Source organism: Mastomys coucha, unplaced genomic scaffold (assembly GCF_008632895.1).
Source record: "Mastomys coucha isolate ucsf_1 unplaced genomic scaffold, UCSF_Mcou_1 pScaffold18, whole genome shotgun sequence".
Taxonomy (NCBI): Eukaryota; Metazoa; Chordata; class Mammalia; order Rodentia; family Muridae; genus Mastomys; species Mastomys coucha.
This window is the reverse complement of record NW_022196900.1, coordinates 83454319-83479855: the sequence shown is the minus strand read 5'-3', so window position 1 is coordinate 83479855 and position 25537 is coordinate 83454319. Positions and strand designations below refer to the sequence as shown.

The window sequence follows — 25537 nt, the reverse complement described above, 5'->3', positions numbered from 1 at the left end:
AGGTTCCTGCCTCCAGGTTCCTGCCTCCAGGTTCCTGCCTCCAGGTTCCTGCCTCCAGGTTCCTGCCTTGAGCTCCTTTCCCTGACTTCCTCAGTGAGAGTGTGTGACCTGAGAGTTGTAAGATAAATTCATTCCTCCCTGAGTTGCTTTTGGTTACAATGTTTATTTACCACAGCAATAGAAATTATAAGAGACTTGTCATTAAGGCGCCCTAAAGAAAACTTTCAGGAAGTGCAGGCTGTAAAAATGCAAGGAGACTTTGTTTTGATTGTACTATTTCACTGGGTATGCTGACAGTATATCCTAGAATTGACCAAAAGAGCCTGTAACCAAGCTTAATTTTACCTTTTCTTTGTGGAATTGGGTCATTCACACTATACTGATGGCAAAACTTCAGGACGCAAAACAGGTTACAGAAGTATTTGACGTTGCCTCTCCATTTCAAGGACTCACTGAGCTTACCCTGACGTTTACAAGCATCACACCTGGCAGTCTGCGAATTGAAGGAAGACAAGGAAGGACTACAATTATGAAAATATAATACTAACCAGAAACCAAAAACACTAATGAAAATGGTATATGAATTAGTGAGATTATAAAATGAAAGGTTCCCTAGTTAAAAACAGATATTATTTGTTTCACATAAGATGTCCTAACAATTTTTTTGTTTGTTTGTTTTTGTTTTTTTCTCTATGTAGCCCTGGCTGTCCTGTAACTCACTCTTTATACTAGGTTGGCCTTGAACTCACAGAGATCCACCTGCCTCTGCCTCCTGAGTACTGGGATTAAAGGTATGTACCACCACAACCCAGCCTAAGTACCCTTTTTTTAAGCATTGTGATTGGCCCTTAGCCATTTAATAGTTAAAATATATAATATTCCTCAGCAAGAAAATTACACTTAGAATGAGGTATTAAGTAAATACTGACTTCACTGGAGTGCTGTGGTGCTATGTAGTTGCCACCTACTGGCTTCCTCCAGGGTTCTACTCCTTCTATTTATAGGTTTGTTTGGTTGTTGGTTTTTTTTTTTTTTTTTTTTTTGGAGACAGGGTTTCTCTGTGTAGCCCTGGCTGTCCTGGAACTCACTCTGTAGACCAGGCTGGCCTTGAACTCAGAAATCCACCCGTCTCTGCCTCCCAAGTGCTGTGATTAAAGGGGTATACCACCACCACCCGGTCTCCTTCTATTTATAAAGTGGCAACAATACACCTCACCTTCAGGACTGATGCTGGGAATGGAAAAGTCAACAGGAAAGCACCAGGTCTGTGCTATGCTTATCTAACTATTCCTTTCAAAACTAGGAAAGTAGGTGAGACCATCAGTTTGCCACATGACCTATATGAAGGGAAGACAAGGTCTGACCTTAAATTCTAGCGTAACCTGAATGAGAGCTACTTAAGGCAAAGTTATGTAAATTTCTAACCTAAAAGCTACAAACAAGGTTATCATACTTTATAGAAGAGAGAGAATAAAAAAGCACACATATCCTTACTCTGGCTAGAGACACATCTGAGGTACGGTTTGTCTAGCCGGTAGGAGGTTCTAAATTCAAGCCCCAACACCAGGATAGTGGGGAAAGAGACCTCCAGAAATCCCAAACTCTAAATGCATTTTTTCACATAATTTGAACATATTTTAATTGAAAATGATTAGCATTTATTTCAAAATAAGAAAAAGAACATGTCCTATTTACCTGGTACAACAGAGCTGTAAACTTAGACATGCAATCTTCACAGCAGAAAACCTGGAGCTTGCCTTCCAGCTGATTTTCCACAAAATTTGCAGACGTCTGTAAACAGTAACTGCACGTCTTACAGTAGTTTCCCCATCTTTCCCCAAAGTCTCGAGCCGAGAGGACCTTGCAAACTAACCACCAGCAAGGACAAAAGGAGAGACAAATGTGCATTAGCTTTAAAGAGGTGAAATGATTGTCTGGTGTCTGAGCTCTTTCCCAGCCAGATGTGACACTACAGGCCTACAAGCCCAGCACCTGCAAGGTAGGAAGATCACAAGTTCCAGACCAGCCGCAATTACTTTATCAAGTTCAAGGCCTGACTGAGCTACTTGAGATCCTGCCTAAAAAATAAAAAAGAGAGGCTGAAGAAATTGCCCAGCAGTTAAAAGCTTTTCCAAAAGACCTGGCTTTGATTTCCTGACATAATTATTTGCCTCTATATTATAGGATAACCTCCATATTCACAAAACAAACTCAAATTAATGTTTAATATGCTCTTAATAATAAATCATCCATATTCTAAATTCAGAGGCTTCAAAGTTTCTTAAACCAAGCAGCAATTGATTAAATTCCTACTTTACAAATAGGTAAAACAAAAAATAAAAATCCTAGCTAAACTTATAAGCTTTTCTCTACTAATACCACTAACTGTAGGTGTTTTTCTTTATTGATATTACTGAAATGCTTAAAAAGGCAGATCTCAGCCGGGCAGTGGTGGCACACGCCTTTAATCCCAGCACTTGGGAGGCAGAGACCGGCGGATTTCTGAGTTTGAGGCCAGCCTGGTCTACAGAGTGAGTTCCAAGACAGCCAGGGCTACACAGAGAAACCCTGTCTCGAAAAACCAAAAAAAGAGAAAAGAAAAAGGCAGATCTCAAGGTGTACTAAGTATAAACTGTATAAATTCAACGTTTTAAGAATGTTCAAGCAGCTGGGTGGTGGTGACACACCTTTAATCCTAGCATTTGGGAGGTAGAGGGTCTCTATAATAAGAGTTTGAGTCTAGCCTGGTCAACAGAACAAGTTCCAGGTCAGCCAAGGCTATACAAAGAAATCATGTCTTGAAAAAAAGGAAAAAAAAAAAAATAATGTTCAAGTAATGTTTCCCAAGCAAAGTTTTTGAAAATAAAAACTGATCATGAACTCCACTATGTATGTGTAATACTGAATGTCTTTTTACCTTCACTACAGAAGGGCTTGTCAACCCCTGAGAACCGTACTGTATCCTCTATGGTCTTCTGTAGCTTACAGTAGTCACACAAGGCCTTAACTTTATTCTGTGTTTTGTATTCATCACAGCAAGCCTTGCCACAAAACATAAACATTCTACCCTGCAAAAACAAGCAACAGTCGTTAAGCTCTAACCAAACTCGGGAGCATGGGCTGGAAACAGGGGTCACTGGTCAAGGGTGCACTGCTCTCTACGAGGCCTGAGTTCAATTCTCAGTACCCATGGTCAGCTGCTCACAAGTACCTACAACAGCAGCTACAAAGGGGATCCAATACCTGTGGCCTCCAAAGGCACTGTGATCACACGTGCACATCTATACACACACACACAAATTTAAAAATACATCTCTCTCTTTTTTAAAATCTATCTAAACAGCAGCTTCTCTTCAGCAAATCTTTTTCCAGACCAGTGAGATGTCTCAGCAGGTCAAGGCACTTGCTGCCAAGCCTGACAACCGAAGTTCCATCCCAGGACCCATGTGATGGAAGGAGAGAACCAACTCTTGTCAGCTGTACTCCACATGCACACCATGGAATGCTCATATGTGTGCATACACAAAGATACACAAAATAAATGCATTTTTAAGTCAACACAAACTGAAGAACTGTCAAACTGGAAAAAACATAAATGCTCTTACTGGATGGTTTACACGCATCTCCTTTAGGCTGTCTCCTTACCTTGTAGAAAAGCAGCTCTGGTTTTGTGGCAAACAGAAGGCTACACTGCAGGCATGTGAGCTTCAAGAATGAATGGCCCAAAGCCGTCTGGTGGGACTGTTTAGCAAGAGTCTCCAGAGCTACTGCAGCAGGGTTGCTGATGGGGCCACTGAAGGAGGAGGCAGGGGCATCTTTTCTTGCTGACACTGCAGACTGCAGGGGTGTGCTCAGCACCTTCTGGCCCTGAGCCATGGGTGCCAATGAAGAGCTTCTTCCCTTTGGCTTGTTAAATACATTCTAAATGAATACCAAGCAAAGATTTTACCAAATAAGAAATAATGTAACATAAATGTTTTAATTTCCTCATTTTAATAAATTCATTCCACAAACATTTTTTTTAACTTTTACTTCTAATAAAGAATTTCAGTGGCATACCTTCCAGTGCAGAGGGTTTAAAAAAAATTAAGCACTCAAAAGGTGATGAACTAGAACAAAAGACTCCTGCAGATTCTCCCTGAGATGCCTTCCTCAAGCTCCATACATACCACCAACCAGCTCCTGACAGTGGACACACAAGGCATCCTCACCCAGGAAAACAAGAAATTTACTCTTTTCTGCACAGAGTGGGTAGAAATTTGAGGAGGGGAGCAATCCAGGCTAAGAATCATTACATTTCTAGCCCAGGACACCAAGACACATGAGCCCAGATGAGCTTTTGAGCTTCACCATTCCACCTCTCAAACCACACTCTAGCCTCTACTCTTTTAAGGAAGAGAGAGCGAAAATCAGTACGGTGGCATATAACTACAATCCCAACATTTGGATCCAGAGTTCAAGGCGACCCTTGGCTACGTATCAAGTTCCAAGGCTAGTCTAGACTACAGTAGGAGACCCTGAAAGAAAAAAGAAAAAAAAGAAAAAAGGGGAAAGAATGACAAAAGAAAGAAGTGAGAGGGGAAGGTACTTGACTCAAGGACCATGAATAAGAAAGCCTTATATGTCTGGCCTCACATTCTCAAATGTTTGTATAAATGACCAATGGCCTTTGAAACACTGCTTGAATAAACTGTGGGGTTTTTTTAACCCTACATTCAAAAACAGGTGTTACATGCTTGTAATCCCATAATTTGGGAAATAGAGATAAGATGATTGTCAGCCTGATTTGGACTATGTAGCAAGACTGTCTTAGTAAAGGAAAAAAAAATGGTCTGGCAAGATGGCTCAGTCATGCCATCATGACACACAAGCATATACTAAATAAATGTAACAGAAAACAATTTAGGCTGGGCAGGGGTGCTATATGCCTTTAATCCCAGTACTCAAGAGGCAGAGGCAGGTGGACCTGAGTTCAAGGCCAGCCTAGTCTACAGAGTCAGTTCCAGAATAGCCAGGGCTACACAGAGAAAACTTTAGCTTGAAAAAGGAAGGAAGGAAGGAAGGAAGGAAGGAAGGAAGGAAGGAAGGAAGGAAGAAGGAATTTAATCTTTTACAATGTTTTTTTTTCCCTTGAGACAGGGTTTCTCTGTGTAGCCCTGGCTACAATGTTTTGCCATAGATCAGTCAATCCCTTAGTGAACTAGAGAGAAGAAATAGCACTTCGCATCATACCTGGAAAGCCAACACACAGTTGGAGCTACAGAAACTGCAAATAGTTCCATTTGACATTGCTAGGTGATACTGAGGGACTGCTGCAGTTTTACAACTATGACACACAACCTGTATACCTTAATGACAAAAAAATAAAAGACAATGAGTGTTATACACATGCTCAAATGATGCAAAAGTCTAGTAGTAAACAATCAGCCAGGTGGTGGTGGCACACGCCTTTAATCCCAGCCCTTGGGAGGCAGAGGCAGGCGGATTTCTGAGTTCAAGGCCAGCCTGGTCTACAGAGTGAGTTCCAGGACAGCCAGAGCTATACAGAGAAACCCTGTCTCAGAAACAAAACAAAACAAAACAAAACAAAACAAAACAAAACAATCAAATACTTAACATGGCCTCCCCTATGTCCTTTGGGGACCAGCTTCCAGACAGACATGCTCATGTCCATCTTACAGAATGATACCAGAATATATGCATATCATCTATGTACATTCTAAATATCCCTTACACATCATTCCTAGATTACTTAGAATACCATATAAATAGATGATATGCTGTATTAGTTTGAGAAAAATAATAAAAAACACTGTAAAATTCAATTATATCGGCTAAGGGTTTTTGAGTTTTGTTAGTATTTTGAGACAGGGGTATCAGCAATAGCCCTGGATGTCCTGAAATTCACTATGTAGATCAGGCTAGTCTCAAACTGACAGAGATTCTCCTGCTTCTGCCTCCTGAGTGCTGGAATTAAAGGTATACAACACCATGTCTAGCATTTGCTGAATACTTTTGATGAGCAGTTGGTTGAGTGTAGTAGAACCCGTATATATAGATGGTCAACTATAACATAAAAAATATCACAGAACTTTACAGTAATCTCTAAATCTAACTATAACAACTAACTTCAACCAACTTGGACTCATCAAAGCCTAATGTAAAGGACTGGGAAGATAGCTCAGTGGTTAAGAGCACAGGCTGCTCTTCTCAGAGACCTGGATTAGATCCCTAGCTCCCACATAGTGGATTCACAGCATCTGTAACTACAGTTCTAGATAATCCAAAGCCCTCTTCTGGCATCCACTGGCATGCAGGCACATAGACATATATGCAGACAAAACAGGCAAATAAAATACAATATTTTTAAGAAGAAAAAAATAGCTTAAAAGTTAATTATTTTTTCTTACACATGAAACCATAAAATATATTCTACAAAACAAGAGGATCAGTGAAAATCTATTTTCCTTTATTATCAGTTCTTCAAATGTAAATTATTCTTGTGTTTTTAGCCATATTAAATAAGTTTAGTATGTAACAAAATTAAGTAACAGCAGTTATGGTCATCTTTTATATGTTATTAAATCTATAAATGTATCAAATTTACCTGAAGAAATAACAGTCTTAATTCTGTAAGCAGATAAGCAGTTAATAGAGCAGAAAAGCTCTGTTCTTCCTGAGTCATTTGTAGTCTCAATCATTTCAGCAGACAGCCTCGATGAATTCCCCAAGGCATAGAGTGGCTTCGGGGCTAGATTCTATTAGAATAGCAATAATATAAGATGTATATAAGCATAAGTTCAAACATAATTACATTATTGTTTCAAATAAGAAAAAGGCCAGAGATGGCTCAGTGGGTAAAGGGCTTGCTATGCAAAACCATGAGGACGTCAATACAAAATTCTAGATCCTACACAAAGCCAATGACAGTGTGGATATATAATGTGCTCCTACAGCAAGATGGGAGGCATCCAGAAATCACCAGAAAATCACCAGAACTTCATAGACAGCCAGCCTGACATACACACCTAGAAGTAAAAAGAAACCTTGCCTCAAACAAAGTAGGTGCAGGTCAACACTGGCTGTTGTCCTCTGACACACATATGCTATGGTGTGCACACTTGTTCACTAATACACACAAATACATACACATAAATACATACATGTAGCTGTCTTTGGCTAGTTTGGAGGTTCTTTATTCCACTCTTCTCTACCCTTTTTCAACTGTTTCCATCCCCTAACACTAGATAAGATCGAGAAAAAGAGAGGGGAGAGAAAAGAGATACACCTGAATAAAGTCAAGGGTTGGAAAGGGGAAGATGACACCATTAGACTACTTCCTGCTGACACTTGAATTCCTTGGAGCACGCTTGATCTTCACAGTCAGGATTTCTAATTTCTTCTTGTTGTTGTCTCTTCTTTGAGCATGACTACTTAACAGACCAATAATAAACCACAACTACAACCAACAATGACCCACCAACATCCCACTCTGCCTCTCTGGACCCTGACATTCATATATCCTCCGAAAAGTCCCCAGAATTCCAAAAAGTCACACAATCACAAAAACTATCTGCAGCTGGCAAAAACACACCTCTGCTAGGGCATGAGGCAGATCTTAGTCAGCTGCTGTGGACAACTGGAGCAGCCCCACATCCCATACCTGGGATTAAAATGAAAACATATTCTTTTTTTAAAATATTTATTTGATTGATTTATTTTATGTGTATGAGTACACTGTAGCTGTACAGATGGCCGTGAGCCATCATGTGGCTACTGGGAATTGAACTCAGGCTCACTCTGGCATAATACATTGTAGCTGTCTTCAGATGCACCAGAAGAGGGCGTCAGATCTCATTACTGGTGGTTATGAGCCACCATGTGGTTGCTGGGATCCGAACTCAGGACCTTCAGAAGAGCAGTCAGTGCTCTTACCTGCTGAGCCATCTCACTAGCGCAAAAACATATTCTTATAGTATTTCTGTGCCTTTTTTTTTTTTTAAGAAACAAAAATTCCAGGTTCCTTACTACATGTGTGCATGTGTGCACATGTGTACGCACGCGCAACACACACAAAATTGTACATATGGATTTTTAAAAGAAACCAAAAAAAGATCAAATAATGAAAAAAAGGCAGACAGGTGTGATGTCCCAATAATTGAAAGATGGGCACAAAAGGATCAGGAACCTAAAGCCAGGCTTAGCTACAGAACTAAAAAACAAACAAACAAACAAACCAGTAACTACTCAATTAACAACAAAGCACACTGTAAGTAATGAAGTGTACTGATGACATACTTTCCTAATCATAAACAAATACTAGGTAATCCATGAAGCATGGACCTCAGTATAGGAAAGTTTATCACTTAGAACCACCTAAATTGGGTGACTTTCCAACAAGAGATAGAAATGATGCTTAATTCATATTAAGAGATCCTATGAAAATTTCCTTATCAAGCTAAGAATCACAATATGTAGAGATAATTATATCATGAACTATAGTCTACTCATGTTTTAACAAACAATAATGACTACCACTTATGCAGCATTGACTTCTGAATGTTTACCATAAGCCAAATGCCATGGGAAGCATTTGTAACTCTAAAGTTGTCACTAACACAATAGTAGTAGACCTTTTAGTAAGGAAGTAAATGGTAAGGAAATGTAGTACATTATGATGTTTCACACAACTGCTTACTAAAAATGGGTCCCAGAAATCTGGAAGAGTACAATGGCAGTCCCAAATTACAGAAGCCCTGGTACTTAGGTCACGGATTAAAAAAAAAAAAAAAGCAGCTGTTATGCTCCTCTGACAGTAGTAACTTGACTGCCTACAGCAGCAATTCCTAAAGAGTAAAATACATTTTAATGATATTTGAAACGAAAGGGCATTTCAAACTGCTCCAAGAAATTAACAAATCAAAAATTTGCAAAGGATTTGTGTGTTTTTGTGTGCAGACTCATGAGTGTGTCATGCACATGTATGCATGTGTGTGGGGGTCAGGGGCTAATCCTGGGTATTATTCAGCGGTCATCTACCTTTTTTTTTTTTTAAGACAGTCTCTCACTGGTCTGGAGTTTGCCAACTAACTGATGCTAGCTGGCCAGTGAGCTACAGAGGTAAAAACTTCCTCCACTGGGATCGTATGGGTAACCAACACATCCTGCTATGTGGGCTACAGGGATGAAACTCAAGTCCTCATGTCTGCAAACACTGTTACCAACTGACCTATCTCCTTAGTCCCTAAAAATTTTATTACCATTTACATCCTTTATAAGAACTTAAAAAAAATAAAGAAGAGGGGGCTAGGATGATGGTTCAACGGTTAAAGCACTTGCCACAGAAGCAAGACTAGAATTCAAGTCCCTAGAACCCACATAAACACCAAGTAGGAGCCGGGTGGCGGTGGCGCACGCCTTCAGTCCTAGCCCTTGGGAGACAGAGGCAGGCAGATTTCTGAGTTCAAGGCCAGCCTGGTCAGAGTGAGGTCCAGGACAGCCAGGGATATACATAGAAACCCTGTCTCGAAAAAACGAGAGAGAAAAAAAAAAAAAAAGCCAAGTAGGCTTGATGGCCTCTACCCAATTCCAGCATTTGGAAGGCAGAGATGGGATACCTAGGAGCTGAACTGGTGAGCTGTGAGTTCAACTGTGAAGGCTTCTTTAGAGAGTCAGTTGTTGGATGGTGTTTTGCTGGAGAAAACACGTGAAGGAGTGTTTTCCTGAAGTGGACACAGGTGAAAGGCTGAGGCAGACTCGTGAAGGAATGTTTCACTGAAGTAGACACAGGTGAAATGATGATGTTCTGCTAAAACAAGCATGTGAAAGGGCACATGATAAAGGATTCTTTGTTAATGACACACATGTATTGGTCCATTTTATATTGTATAGTTGAGCTCTATTTATCAGGACTCCATAGAGGGAAACGTACCAAAAAATCTTCTGGTGGTGTTAGAGTTTCTTGATATGTATGCAGACTTAGACTAGCAGAGTGAGTTAGCTGACAGAGTGATGTCAGCCGAGACAGACTTATGTTCTGAGGCAAGACTCATGGAGGACACGAGATGTTTACAGAGAGTATGAACAGGACTCGATGGACAGTGACAGACTAAGCTAGGCTTGTTTATAGTTAGCTGTATAACCCTTGTTGATCTAGTGTCTTTGTTGATCTTTCTTTGCTGAGAGAGACACAGCTGAAAACTGTTCCTGGCATTCCTGTTGGTCAGAACCCCTCCTGTGGACGTGTGCTGAGGCTGAGACCCGGCTGTCTCTACTAGGTAGTGTCACCGCTGCTGATTCCTGTTATTTTGACTCTATTGAACTGGACTGCTGGTCTATCTGTGAATTGTTTGTGAGTGGATCCAGCTGTTGCTGTTGACGTGTGCAATGTCGATTTCCAGACAACACAGATGGGAGTTGTTCCAAAGAACCATTTCTAAACAGGTCCACTTCCCCTGGATCCTTTCATTTCTGCTACCTTTGGTAGGTGGTAGGCTAAAAGGGAGGTTAAAGCATTCTTAAAAGTAAAATCTTTAGGGCTGGTGAGATGGCTCAGCGGGTAAGAGCACTGACTGGTCTTCCAAAGGTCCTGAGTTCAGATCCCAGCAACCATGTGGTGGCTCACAACCACCCATAATGAGAACTGACGCCCTCTTCTCGTGCATCTGAAGACAGCTACAGTGAATTACGCCGGAGCGAGTGCGGAGGAAATTCCCAGCAGCCACACACATGATGGCTCACAGCCATCTGTACAGCTACAGTGAACTCATACACATAAAATAAAACAAATCTTTAAAAATAAATAAATAAAATAAAATCTTTAAAAATCTTTAAAACCATCATTAAAAATAAACATTAAAAAAATTTAAGTTACACAACTGAGAAACCTAGAGTCAGTGAATATGGTACAAAACAACTGATAAAGACTCCCAAGAACTCACATATGTATGCCTATATACATATAAACACAAAGAATAAAAAGAAATCTCAACCAGTAATAATTAAAACTGAAACAAATGCCATACTTAACGAGACTATTATTTATTACAGTAAATAGTACCTAATAAGTACCGAAAGTATTATAGCAGGAGGATGGTACCAAATCAACTAAGAATTCATTCCAAAACACATCTTTAAAAAAGCCCAGGGGCGGGCACAAGCCAGCCAGGCATGTGACCATCTAAGCCCCATCTGGCTGAGTCCTGAGCCCTACTGAGGGCCGGAATGATGTCTATGGCACAAGTTCCCACCGAAGGCTGTGTAGAGATCAATGGTCCATGCTGCAGCCTGGGACCATGTAAAGGCCTGGAGGCCAGGCTGCCAATGGAGGCCACGCTGATTTAGGTGGCCTGAGCTGCCACCTGAAGCCATGATGACTTTGGGTCTTTGCTGCTTCTAAGGGCCATATCTGGGTATTAGGTCCTACTACAGCTAGGATCTGTGTTGATGTCCATGGTCCAAGTTACCATCAAAGAACAAACTGGTATCTGTGGTCTGTGCTGCCTGCCACCTGAGGCCACGCCACTGTCCATGGGCAATCCTGCCACCATCTGATCTGAGTGGTCTATGCTTCCAACCTGAGGCCATGGTGATGTCCTGACCCCCTGCTGCTGCGGAGGGCCACCTCATGTCTGAGTCTGTGCTGATGCCTGTGGCCAGTGTTACCATGAAGGCCATTCAGCTGTCCATGGTCTGTGCTGCAGCCTGAAGCTACACTGATGTGAGTAGGCTACACTGCCACTGAAGGCCTTAATGAAATGAGTTGCCTGGGCTGCTGCCTGAGGCCATGGTAATATCTGTGTCCTTGCTGCTACAGAGGGCCATATTGATATTGAGTGGCCTGTGCCCAAGGCCATGTTGATGTCAGTGTCTGGGCAGCCTCCGAGGGCTTTGTCTGGTTGGTGGTACTACTGAAGCAGGGGAGCATGTTTGTGGTCTGTGCTGTCAACAGAAACCTACTAGAGGTGCATGACCCATGTTTCCATTGAGTGTGAAGAACAAGGAGGCTACTTTTGCTGTGAATCAACGACTGCAGATGCACAGTTGAGGAGAAGGCATGGAAGGCTTCTGTGACAACCCCTACCCTTGCCGCCACCCCCACAACAGGAAGTCACCAAAGAGAACTCTTAAAAAGTGACAGAGATGCCAAAGAACAGCTCTCCACAGCTTCTGATGCAGGTGTGAGAGAGGTCTGTTTCAAGGGGGAAGCCTCTAAGAATTTGACCATGCTCCAGCGAGTATACAGACAACACAAAGTGAACTCTTTTTTTCTTTTCTTTTCCTTTATTTTTATCCTTTACTTCTTTGGTGGGGGGAGATCACAAAGGGGGCAGAAATGGAAGGATTGTGAAGGGATTGTGATTGGAGTATATGATGTGAGACTCCCAGATCAATAAAAATGTTATGTGAAAAAAAAAATGTTTCCTTTAGTTTCAATCAGTTTTTTTTTTTTTTAGCTTTTAACTCTTGTTTAGAGTTTATCTATAAGAAGTTTTTACTATCAATATTTCATACAACAAATCATGAAGTTACATCTCTTAAGTTCTGAGCCATGAATAAAAACTGTAAAAGTGGCCCATCTCATCTTAGTCATGTCAGTGTCTACAACCATCCCTCCGTGGAGTCTCTCCCACTTCCCTGGAGAGAAAATCCCATCAGGATGACCTCAGAGGAGCGCCTGCTTTTACTCTGCAGCTCACCTTTGCACAGCTCAGGACAAAGTCTGCATGCTCTGCAGCAGAAATCTACACTGCTTGTACACAGGACATGTGCTGAAGTAAACCTGACAGGGACAGGTCCAAGCTCCTCTAACCATAGCTCCCACATTCTCGCAACAGTTCACCGAGGCTGTTACGTGTGGGAAGTTTTGAAAAACAAGCATCACTTCAAAGACCTTGTATCACACTTTCATCTATCCAACCATCCAACCATCATCTCTTTGCTCCTCCTCCTTCTCCCTCTTCTTTCTCCTCTTCTTCCTCCTCCCTCTTTTCTTTTTCCTCTTTCTCCACCTCCTTCTTTTTGCTTTTCTTCAAGACAGATTTTTATTATGTAGCCCAGTGTCCTGGAACTCAAGAGAGATCCACCTGCTTTTCCCTCCCAAGTGCTGAGATTAACATTGTGTGCCACTACACCTGGCTTTGATATTTAATTTCAAATCGAATCTAGGACATAATACAGATACACATATACAAATAAGCAGAACCACATTTAAAAAAAAATCTCTGATTTATAGCTAGGAATGGTGGCATTATAATCTCTGCACTTGGGAGATTGAAACAGGAAGACTGATTCAAGGTTGAGACCAGTCTGGAATACACAGCAAAACACTGGAGGGGGTGGGAGGGTTGAGAGCAGTCTTGAATATATAGCAAAACACTGGAGGGGGTGGGAGGGTTGAGAGCAGTCTTGAATATATAGCAAAACACTGGAGGGGGTGGAGGGTTGAGAGAAATGGATAGAGGGAGGGATGGAGAGAGGAAGAGAGAAAGAGATAGACATAGAGAGAGAGAAAGGAAGAGAGAGAGAGAGATCATCTCTTGAGTAGAACTGCAATGAAAGTGAAATGTAACAAGTACTTACGCCAGTGCCCTTCTGACACATAGTGCACTTAGCTGAAATGCCACTGGTATATATGGTAACAACAGGCTTCTTTAGCTCATAAGAAAACAGGCATGACTGGCTGCAGAAATCTTTGCAGAGAGAGGAATTTTCAAACTGAGTTGTGATCACATTCATCGGATTTAAAATGTCTCTAAAAACAAATAACAAAGACAAATGTGCAATGATTCTACCTTCTTCCTCTCTGGGAGCTAAAATGTTATTTTACTAGGAGTAACTATTGCACAGTAGAAAACACCTGCATAATCATCTGAAACATCCCTTTGATGATTAGTTCAGTTACTTCTCAGTTAGATGATTATGAGGGAAGCAATAATTGTCCCTATTACCTCATGTGCAAAGTAATATCTAATGTGTACATCTGTACAAGAATTATTTTTAACAAAAATAGACTTCCTGCTCTCTGGAATTGATGAGACTAGATTCAGTCAGTATCTATCCTACAACCCGAGACCACAAGACACAACTTCTCTATTCAACTGCTGTCAATAGTAGAATCGTGACTGAAATTATAAAATAATTTTTTAAATTAAAATTTTCAAGATGAACTATGAAGAGATTAATGTAAATATTGGCATGCTATATAAAGTTTAGCTATAAATGTCAGAAAGAATACTACCGCTGGACTGTCTCTGACCCACCAACCTCCCAAGTAAGGACAGAGACAATTATTATTAATTATAGCTCAGGCCTTAGCTTAGGCCCTACTAGCTCTTTAATTAACCCATGTACTCTAACCTAAGTTCTGACACATGGTCCGTTAGCTACCTCTCTGTCAGTCCCACACCTGTCCATTCCCCCGTGTCTGGCTGACCAATCTCCCCTCTCTGACTCTTTCCCAGAGTTCCTATCTTTCCCAAATGTCCCACCTTCCTCTCCTGGCCTGCTATAGGCTGTTCAGCTCTTTAGAGCTGAAGAAGATCATGGAAAAGATGTTTACAGAACACTGAGATAGGTGATGCTTCATAAAAATAATAATACCAAAGTCCAGTCTGCATTCAAATCTCTGCCAGTACAGAAATACAACCTTTATACACTGCACAAGAGATTATCCCAAGAGAACACAACCCAAATAACTTAGCAGGTCTGTGAGATCTCTAGAGTCATTTTTTTTTAAAGATTTATTTATTATATGTAAGTACACTGTAGCTGTTTTCAGACACACCAGAAGAGGGCGTCAGATCTCATTATGGGTGATTGTGAGCCAACTTGTGGTTGCTGGGATTTGAACTCAGGACCTCTGGAAGAGCAGCCAGTGCTCTTAACCACTGAGCCACCTCTCTAGCACCTCTAGAGCCATTTTTAAGAGCAAATTATTGCAATAAGCATTGCAAGCAACACCCAGTAAGATCGAGGCTAAATACTGTCATTCTTCTCCAGAGTATTAAAATGGAAGGAAACATTCAAGTAGAAACTCTAGAGGAGGGAGGACAACATAAAATAACAACTGCGGTAGTACAGAAATAAATATACTGAATTCTGACTACATGCCAGGCATTAAATATCAAGAAGATACTATGAAGGAAGTATTACTATTGTTTCCACTCTCAAACAAAGAGACAAGTGAGGTTAAATTGCCTCACACAGTCAACTGACACCAGAATTCAAATCCAGAGAGTCCAGAGTTAATCATCCTATCTCTTTGTACAACATTTTGTGTGTGTGTGTGTGTGTGTGTGTGTGTGTGTGTGTGTGTGTGTGCGCGCGCAGCGGCCACAGTCATCCCTCCTCAGACAGCATCTACCTTGTTTTTCATGAGAAGATCTTTAATGGGGACCTGAGGATCTCTAATTATCATATGCTGCCTGGTCATGTGAGCCCCTCATGTGTTCAACTCCCAGTACTGGGACTGCAAACATTCACCACTATGCCCACACAGCATTTTAAATTGTTTAAGTAAGATCTCACCATGTAGCCTTGGCTAGCCTGGAACATACTATGTGGGCTAGGCTGGCCTCAAGTCATACATTCATCCACCCCTGCATCTGTCTCCCAAATGCAGGGATTAAAGGTGTAAACTACTGTGTTCAGCAGTATGCCCAGCATTTTATGTTGGTGATGGGGATCAAATTTAGGTCCCCATTCCTGTAGAGCAAGCTCTTCATCTTTGAGCTGTCTCCCCAGCCCACATACCTCCATTATTAATAACTTCTGCATGGTAAGCCATGTAAAGAAAATACAAATTATCTATTTTTTCTAAAATTCACCTAAACTTATTTATATAGGGTCTGGTGGTACACATAGCACTTGAGAATTCAAGGTCAGGGGCTAGAGAGATGGCCCAGTGGTTAAGAGTGATGGCTACTTATCCAGAGGTCCTAGATTCAAATCCTAGCCTCCACATAACAACTCACAACTATCTACAACTTCAGTTTCAGGGGATCTAACACTCTCATACAAACATATATTCAAGCAAAACACCAAAGCACATAAAATAAAAACTAAAACAAAAATCATTTAAAAAAAATAGTTCAAGGTTAGCTCCAACCAGCTATGTCCAACCCTGTCTCACAAAATAGTCATAAAAAGCTGGTGAGTCAGCCCAGCCGGCAGAGGTGCTTACACCAAGCCTGATAACATGAGTCGAACTACAGAGCCCTCAGAGCAGAGCCAACTCCCACAAGTTGTTTTCTGATCTTGCGTGTATGTGCATGGTGATTGCACATACACATGTATACACAGAGACAGACAGACACACAGACAGGCAGGCAGGCAGGAAGACAGACAAAACATACAAAATAAATAAACCTAAAAACATTCTTTAAACCAACCAACCAACCATGAAATCTTGCAAATAAGTAGATATGCTGGCATCCAGATTAAACAGTAATTTTGAAGTTTTTTTCACTAAAAACAGAAATATATGATATTTAGCTGGATGTAATAGCACTTGTCTATAATTCCAGTACTTGAGAAGCAGGGGCAATGAGGATCTGTCTCAAGGTTAGCTACAGAGTCAGTTCAAGGCCAATCTGGGTTACATGAAGCCTTGTCTCAGAAATAAACAAACAAACACAGGGGCTAAGAACTGGCTCATGGGATAAAAGCACTGGATACTGTCACAAAGGAACCAGGTTTGATTCTTGTGTCCATATGGCAACTCACAACTATCTGTAATTCCAGTTCTAGGAGACTTGAAGCATTTTTTCGCTCCTTTGGCACCAGACATGCATGTGGTACACAGATATGCATGCAGGCAAAACACTTAAATACATAAAAATTAAGATAATGCCATGCACAAAATTATTACTACATAATTATAAATATAATTACAAATATACAATTACTTAAATCCTTTATTAACAAGACCCTTTTATTAAGCATTTATAATATTCTAAGTTATATGTTAATGCTGCCTCATTAAAATCCTAGGAATTATATATTACCTAATGAAAAACTGATGTTTAGGAAAGTTAAAATATCAATGGGATACTCTGTCTCAAAAAATAAGTTAAAATATCTAGCCAAGGTCTGTAAGTGATAGAATCTCTATTCTAAAACCACCTCCTGTGGCACTGGAAATGGACCCAGAACCTCTAGCATGCCAAGCAAGTGTTCTACAGCTAAACTCAGCTTTAAAACCAAGCTTTTTTCATTTTTTAGGTTTTTTTTGAGACAAGGTTTCTCCATGTAGACCTGTCTATCCTGAAACTCACTTCATCTAGATTAGCCTCAAACTCACAGACATCCGCTTGCCTCTGCCTCCCAAGCTCTGGGATTAAAGTGAGCCATCACTGCCAGGCAGCTGCACAAATGTCTCAAAAGAGGACATGTGTGTCAAGACCTGGAGCTATGGGATGACCAACTGACTAAGATTCCATTGGTTCCAGAGGATGAAACTAGAAGCTTCACACTACATTCACAGAAATAAACCACCAGCGAGATAGGCAAAAATGTCTCTTCAGCAAATATCCTGTGCTTATGAGACGGATGCTTCTTTACCTCTGCAGCAAAGCATTACTGAGAAGCAACAATGACCCCAACAAGAGCCCAGCGAGTCAGAAGGACACAGGCTCTTCCTGTCACCACTGAGTTCCCACTTTCTAAAGGCTTAAATAACTTTTATACCCTATTGAGAGACAATATTGTTTTCTGTTCCTCAATTACTTTAGAGAACTGTTGAATATTTTAAGTAGTGTCTATCCACAATTACAGAACTAATGAATTACAATTCTCACCAATTGTTTATTTCATTTCATAGTAAATTTTAAGCTAAAAGAGAGCAAAAATTAGTTAAGACAACACTTCTAATACAGGTCACCTGTTCCATGCTGAAACCTTTAGAGTAATTCCAAATTCCTGCACTAACTAAAAAGAATTTTCCTCAGAAAAATGCTAGAGACTAAAAGTGGCAGTAGTATGTTTGAGCTAAAATGTATACTTTAAGAAGTAAAGCTGGGACTGGTGAGATGACTCAACAGTTATGAGAACTGACTGCTCTTCTGAAGGTCCTGAGTTCAAATCCCAGCAACCACATGGTGGCTCACAACTATCTGTAATGGGATCTGATGCCTCTTCTCGTGTGTCTGAAGACAGCTACAGTGTATTTACATATAACAATACATAAATATTTAAAAAAAAAAAAAGTAAAGCAAGGAAACCAGGCATGAATGTGCATACCTTAATCCCAGCACTTGAGGCAAAGACAGGTGGATTTCTGTGAGTTCAGGGCCAGCTTGGTCTACATAGAGTTCTAGGACAGCCAGGGATACATAGAGAGACCTTAACTAAGAAATCAAAAGGAATTGAAAGTGCAAGCTTAGGAACTGTACTTGGAACAGTGTGCACAGGTTCTCTTGGGAAGAGGTGGCCCGCAGACCGCTGAGGAGAATCTGATGATGCATCCCATGGAACAGAAAAGATGAGCAGATCCTGCCTTACGGTATGTAGGTTGCCCCTTACGAAGCAGTTTTTTACAACCAAAACAAAACACTTGACCAGCTGTAACTGCAGGAAATGATGTACTTGGGCCGGATGACGGTAGACCAACCTGAAAGCCTAGCAAGACAAGACAAGAACACACAAGTAAACAAAAACAGAAAAGAGAGAAATTTCCATTTCACTAATGAATATATTTTCTTTTCAAGGTAAAACTTTACTGGTTAGTGTTGAAAGCCACTACAGTAAGAGTAATGACTACTCTCCAAAACGAGGAGTTTCAACTCTTTCTTACCACAACCCTTAGTATCATGTTTTAGTCTAAAACTAGTTCTCATATACACATATGTATGCTGGACAAGATTTTTTTTTTAGATACAGAGTGTCATATATATTTCCCAGGATGGCCTCAAATTTATGATCTTCCTGTCTCAGACTCACAAGTATGGTGATTACAAGTACGCACCACTTTCAGCCACTTGTGCACATATATTTGTGCATGTGTAACTTAACAGAAACAGAAGGGTTTTTGTTCAGCTGGTTTTCGTTTCGTTTTGTTTTCAAGACAGGGTTTCTTTGTGTAGCTCTGGCTGTCCTGAATGCACTTTGTAGATCAGGCTGTCCTGTACCTGGATATCCTCCTGTATCAGCTTGCTGAATGCTATGATTAAAGACATGCTCTACCACACTATATATAGACATATATTTCTTTAATACATGCATCCCTTTCTGATATATACTTCTTTTTTTAAAAAGATGATTCATTGAGAGCTAGAGAGATGGCTCAGCGGTTAAGAGCAATGACTCCTCTTCCAGAGGTCCTGAGTTCAAGTCCCAGCAACCACATGGTGGCTCACAACCATCTGTAATAGGATCTGATTCTGTCTTCTGGTATGTCTGAAGACAGCTACCACGTACTCATCATATATACATACATATATGTATATGTACGTATATAATATATATAGACACACATACATATATATGACAAATAAATAAAAATCTTTTTTAAAAGATTTATTTATTTATCTTATGTATATGAGTACACTACCACTATCTTCAGATACACCAGAAGAAAACATCGGATTCCCATTACAGATGGTTGTGAGCCACCATTGTGGGTGCTGGGTACTGAACTCAGGACCTATGGAAGAGCAGTCAGTGCTCTTAACCACTGAGCCAACTGAGGTTAACCTTCCAGCCCTCTGATATAATCTTAATGTCTTTCAATGTTTAAAAGACCAATGGTAATCAGCTCCCACACTGAGAGGTCCACTCCACAGGAGGAGAGAGGCTTACAGGAAAAGGTGTTTCCCTCAGTTCTACTAAACAATACCAATGGCAACAGACTTAGCTTATCTTATTTCTTACCAAGAGAAGGGTCACTGGCTGAAAACACAGCACTAATTTTTAGTTCACTTTCTTGACATCCGTATTCCTTTAAAACAAGAGAGGGGAGAGGGAGAGAAATAAATACAGTATGCATGAATAAACTAGAAATTCAATTAAACATCTGGTTCTGTCACATGCATCTTTTATACATCCTAATCATAGCCTCCTTCACAAATACCTCAAAAATCAGAATTATTAGAACAGATACAATCTTTACAAAGTCCATCTTTCAAAATTAAAAGCCATATGCAGTTATATATCTATTTTTTCAAAAGTAATCTTGATATATGAGAATATGTAGCTATTCAAATCTTGAAAACTACTTCTCTGTGTATGCTTGTGTAGTACATGTGTGTGGGAGTGAACATGTGCACATACATGTAGATGGCAGAGGTCAATGTCAGGTGTTTTCCTCAGTCACACTTCACCTTATTTACACCCTATGCTCAACTTTTTAAATTTGCTACCTAAAAAAAATTTTTTTTTTTTTTTTTTTTTTTTGGTTTTTTGAGACAGGGTTTCTCTGTATAGCCCTGGCTGTCCTGGAACTCACTCTGTAGACCAGGCTGGCCTCAAACTCAGAAATCTGCCTGCCTTTGCCTCCCAAGTGCTGGGATTAAAGGTATTCACCACCACCACCCGGCCCCTAAATTCTTATTGTAAGTAATATTGAAGCTATTACAAATATACAAACCATTGTCGGGTTTTACTTCAATCAATTTGGTTAAAACACGTGAATCCAACAAATAGTGATGTCTGAATACTGATCTTAAAAAAAAATCCATGAATTCAAGTTACTCAACAATAAATACCTAAATTTACATTCTAGCACCCAGTAGGACATCAAGTTTCCAAAGGAGCGTTGACTGCAACCCTCCGATTTCCTGACTAGACGCCTCTGCCGCTGCATCAGAATGCCCACTGTAGCTCTCCCTCTCCAAGGGGGTCTGAATAAGATGCCTGTAGGAATTCCATTTACCCCTTAACTTACCTGAGTGGCTTCTACCAATAGGATATTTCATATATGGTGTGGTCTTTGGATGGTATTTCAGCTTTCTAGGTGGATACTGAATCTAATCTCAGACTGATGTACCTGCACGAGTACCTGCATACTACTTATTATAATAAGTAAGTATCACTCTCTTATCACAAGAGAGTGGTACATGAGATTAGACATGAGTAGCATAAAGTTTACATCTTAATTAGTGATTGGCTTTTCCCTCTGAGACAGTCTCCTGTACCCAGGCTGACCTTCAATTTCTGACCCTTTAGGCTCCACCCAGTAGCTTGAGCTACCATACCTGGTTTATGCAATGCTATACTGAACCCAAGATTTTGTTCATTTTAGGCAAACATCTTCTACCAACTGAGCTAAGGTCTTAGGCCCTAAAACAGTCAATTTAGTCAATAGATTTACAATTTGTCACATCTATTAATAGTCAACAAGATACAAAAATTTCAATGCAATTTGCTTATTATATATAAAGTCACCACAATGGGGGCTGAAGAAATGGCTCATCAGTTAAGAATGCTTCCTTCTCTTCCAGAGGGCTAGAATTAGGTTCCCAGCACCAGCACTGGGCAGCTTACTTACTCCAACTCCAAGGCACCCACACACATAAAATTTTAAGTATCATTATAAGCTAAATCAGTTTTATCCTTAATGTATTTATTTTAAGTGTTAGAAAATGAAGCTGGCTATGGTGGTTTAGCCTATTAAACTCAATACTTGGGGAGAATAAGAAAAAAGATACCAACAAGTTGTTGTTGATTTCCTCCTTTCACCACTTCTCATTTTTCAGATCTACTTATTTGATTTGTATGTGTATTCTGCCTGCAAGTGTGTCTGTACACCACTTATGTGCCTAGCACCCACATCGGTCAGAAAAGTGTGTCGGATCTTCTGGAACTGGAACTAACAGTTTTGAACAGCCATGTGGATGCTGGGAATCAAACCCTGGTCCTCTATAAGAACAGTGCCCTTAACTGCTCTGCCATCTTTCTAGCCCTCATCACTACATCACTACTTTTTGTTTTTTTCAATTTGTTCTTGGGCCAGAGACAGTTTAAGAACTGTAGACGACCTGAGTTCTGTTGCCAACACCCACATCAGGCAGTTCACAACCGCATGTAAACTCCAGCTCCAGGGGAATCTGCACTTCTGGTTTTCACAGACACCTTCACTCACATGTATGGGGAATCCTCCCTAGTTAAGGTCAAAGTCTACCATGACCAGATAGCTCATCTGAGCTTGGTATAAAATGGAGGACTCTCTTTAGCAGCAGGCTTCCTCTTCTCTGACCTTGTCTGGGGATCCCAACTCCCCACACCCTCTACCTAGGCAAAGTTGAGTATTCCTTGGCAGACACACAAACTTCCTCTTTTCCCCCAATAAGAACCTGCCCAGCAAGTACCTGGCATTCCTAAAATGCCTCTCCATATAAATGAGGCATTCACAGAACCTTAAGCTCTAGCCAGTGATTTTGATTTACCTGAAAATTCCTTCCCACTCTCCAAGGTCCATACATACCCTAAGTTCACCCCAGAATAAAGGTATGTGCACAGGCTAAGATCATCTAAGAGAGCTGTTTCATTGAAGACCATCAAAGGCCTTCATCTAAAAGAGTAATACTGAAATCCTCAGAGTAGGCTCCCTCTCTCCTTCCCCTCACACACCACACTCACTCCCAGCTAGACCTCCAGTAGATCCCCACACATTCCAAGACTCCTCTAAGTCCTTCTAGCCTGGATATGCAGAGGTGTCTGGACACCCCGAGAGGGAGGAAGCAGAGGACTCAGAACCACAGCTGGCCCTGCAGCATACCACACATATGACATACCTACATGCACACACATTAAAAATACAAATAAACCTTTTTATACAGAAATAAAAAAATGTTTTAAAGTATTTAAAAGAAATTTGCTGGGTCTAGAGAGATGGATCAGTGCTTAACAGCACTTGCTGATTTTCCAGAAGACCTAGAGTTCAAGTCCCAGCATCCACACAGGCAGCTCACAGTTATTTCTAACTCCAGTTCCAGACTCTAGGCCCTCTCCTGGCCTCTGTAGGCATCAGGTATGTACGCATGTGGTGCATTTACACATATGCAGGCAAAACATCCATACATGGAATTTTTTAAAATTTTTTGTGACAATTTCATATTTTTTCCATCCTGTCAATTCCCCTTGAACTCAAAGAGACCTGCCTGCTTATGTCTCGAGTACTGGGATTAAAAGCATAGCCACCACATCTGGCTTATAACCTTTTGTTTGTGATTTATGACCCTGTGAATTACAACAGTACCTACAGTAGCTACTTTCCCCCGTACTGTGGCAAAACAGCTGACAGAGGTAAGAGAAAAGATACTTATATTGGTTCACAAGGATAGAGTATTCTTCATGTAGGGAGGAATGCCAACTGAGAGTCCATCAGTAGCATCTGTATTGGAAATCAAGAGGTACAGCAAGCTATATAATCTTCAACACCTGTCCACAAGCAACCTATTTCTTCATCTAGGCCACACCTCCTAAAGGTTCCAAAACCTCCACACAGAGCACCACCATCTGGGAATCAACATTCAAGCTATGACCTTTATGGGCTAGGGCTTTGAAGGGAACATGTCTCACAGAGGTTCATGTAGTTGGTAGTCCTGTTTAGCAAGGTTATAGGATCTTCAGGAGGTAGACCCTTGCTGGGAAAATTGTATCACCAAGAAATGGCTTTTAGATTTTATTCCCAATTGCATTATCAGTGAATATGTTTATATAAAAGGGTAAAATTTTAATGGAATCACACCCCAACACAAAGAACTACAGGCAATTAATGACTGCTGGAAGACAGAGGATTAGCCTCTCCCAGGAATGAGCACCTTTTCTAAAGGCTGTCCAATGCAGAGTGCAGAATGGTCAGCCCTGGAACTACATATATGATATCAACAAAAAAAGAAGTCAGGAGGTGGTATTTATATATTTGTGTGTGTATGTACTTGCGCACATACACAATCTCTGGGTCTCTGGGTTCAAGGCCAGCCTGGTCTACACAGTGAGTTATAGGACAACCAAGGCTACACAGAGAAACCCTGTCTCAAAAAAAACAAAAAAATTTTTTTCCTTTTAATTGTAAATACATTTTTTCATACAATATATTCTACTCAGTTTCCCTCCTCCCAGATCCTTTCCTACCTGTCCACCACACAAATCTACACCCTTTCTCTCTCATTAGAAAATGAACAGGTAACAACAACAAAAAGCACAAGGAACACAAACATAGAGACACACATTCACACAAGAACACAAAATCAGAAAATATACAAACAAAATTCCTATAAGGTTAAAAAAAAGTCCAGAAAAGGTATTATGGCTGAAAGTCCTCTAAGTATTCCACTGAGCTGGTTTTGTATCAGCCATGGGGCCTGCCCTTAAGTGTGGTTCACAGACCTAGTTAGACTCTGCTGAGGAAGACTAATTTTCCTTAGGCGTAGCTTCTGGGTTAAGGATGGAGACTTGTATCCACTTCCCCTCTCAGTGCTGGGACCCCATCTGATCTGTGCAGGCTCTGTGAGTTCATATGTGCATCATCTGTCCCACTGTGTCTAGAAGGGCTTCTTTCCTTGGGGTGTTTCATTCCCACCAAATCTTACAATCCTCCTGCCTTTTTTTCTGCAAAGTTCCCTGAGCCTTGAGGAGAAAGATTTGATTCTCCATTTATGAGAGTACTCCAAGGTCTCTCATTCTCTGAAAATTCTCTGAACGTTGTCCAGTTTTGGATCTCTATATTTGTTCCCATCTACTGCAGGAGGAAGCTACTGATGACAGCTGAGAAGACACTGACCTATGAGTATAGCAGAGTGTCCTTAGGAGTCATTTTATCGCTACATTCCTTTAGCAGTACAATGGTATTGTTTTTCCCCTAGGTCCAGGACCTATCTAGTTTCAGGTTCTTGGCCATCCAAGCACTGCCAGTAAATATGTGTCCATCTCTTGGAGTGGACCTTAAATCCTAAAGACAGTAGTTGGTTACTGCCACAACTTCTGTGTCACTATTACACCAGTGTGTCATGCAGGCAGGTCACCACTGTAGCCTGCAGGGTTTTTAAAAAAGAGAACAAAATCTGACCTCCAATTTTGAGAAGCAGTGGACTCCTCAAAAGGTGATTTGGCTATTAAAATGGACTGACTTCTTTCTTACAATATGGGACTGTTTACTGAGAGTGAGGCTATGCCTTCTGGTTTGTTTGTTCTATACACATTTACTTGCCCTTCCATTTTTCCCCCCAGAAGATAACACAACACCATACACTCACCAGGAAGCAAACAGTAACCAGTAGTGTTAAGAACTAGTTTGGGGCTGGTGAGAAGGCTCAGGAGAAAGAGCACTGACTGCTCTTCCGAAGGTCCTGAGTTCGGATCCCAGCAACCACATGGTGGCTCACAACCACCCATAATGAGATCTGACGCCCTCTTCTGGTGCGTCTGAAGACAACTACAGTGAACTACACCTGAGCAAGCAGGGCCTGAGCAAGTGGGGCCAGCAGAGATCCTGAGTTCAGTTCCCAGCAGCCACACATATGATGGCTCACTGCCATCTGTACAGCTACAGTGTACTCATACACATAAAATAAATAAAATAAGTCAAAAAAAAAAAAAA

The 25537-nt window shown here is 40.8% G+C and overlaps 1 protein-coding gene across 5 annotated transcripts in view; it reads right to left on the bottom strand.

Moving 5' to 3' along the window:
- Positions 1-25537, bottom strand: part of Zmym6 (zinc finger MYM-type containing 6) — a 49996-nt gene that overhangs the window by 17925 nt on the left and 6534 nt on the right. For 4 of the 5 annotated variants that reach the window (XM_031378700.1, XM_031378701.1, XM_031378699.1 and 1 more), the window contains exons 3-11: positions 19870-19936; positions 18393-18618; positions 13582-13753; positions 6608-6758; positions 5233-5348; positions 3646-3921; positions 2918-3068; positions 1696-1868; positions 346-493 (exon numbers count right to left, since the gene is read on the bottom strand). In XM_031378700.1, the coding sequence (XP_031234560.1) occupies positions 346-493; positions 1696-1868; positions 2918-3068; positions 3646-3921; positions 5233-5348; positions 6608-6758; positions 13582-13753; positions 18393-18618; positions 19870-19936 (1480 nt within the window). Of the gene's footprint in view, positions 1-345; positions 494-1695; positions 1869-2917; positions 3069-3645; positions 3922-5232; positions 5349-6607; positions 6759-9617; positions 9773-13581; positions 13754-18392; positions 18619-19869; positions 19937-25537 lie in introns of those variants that run through there. The other variant, XM_031378702.1, reaches the window with a different exon arrangement.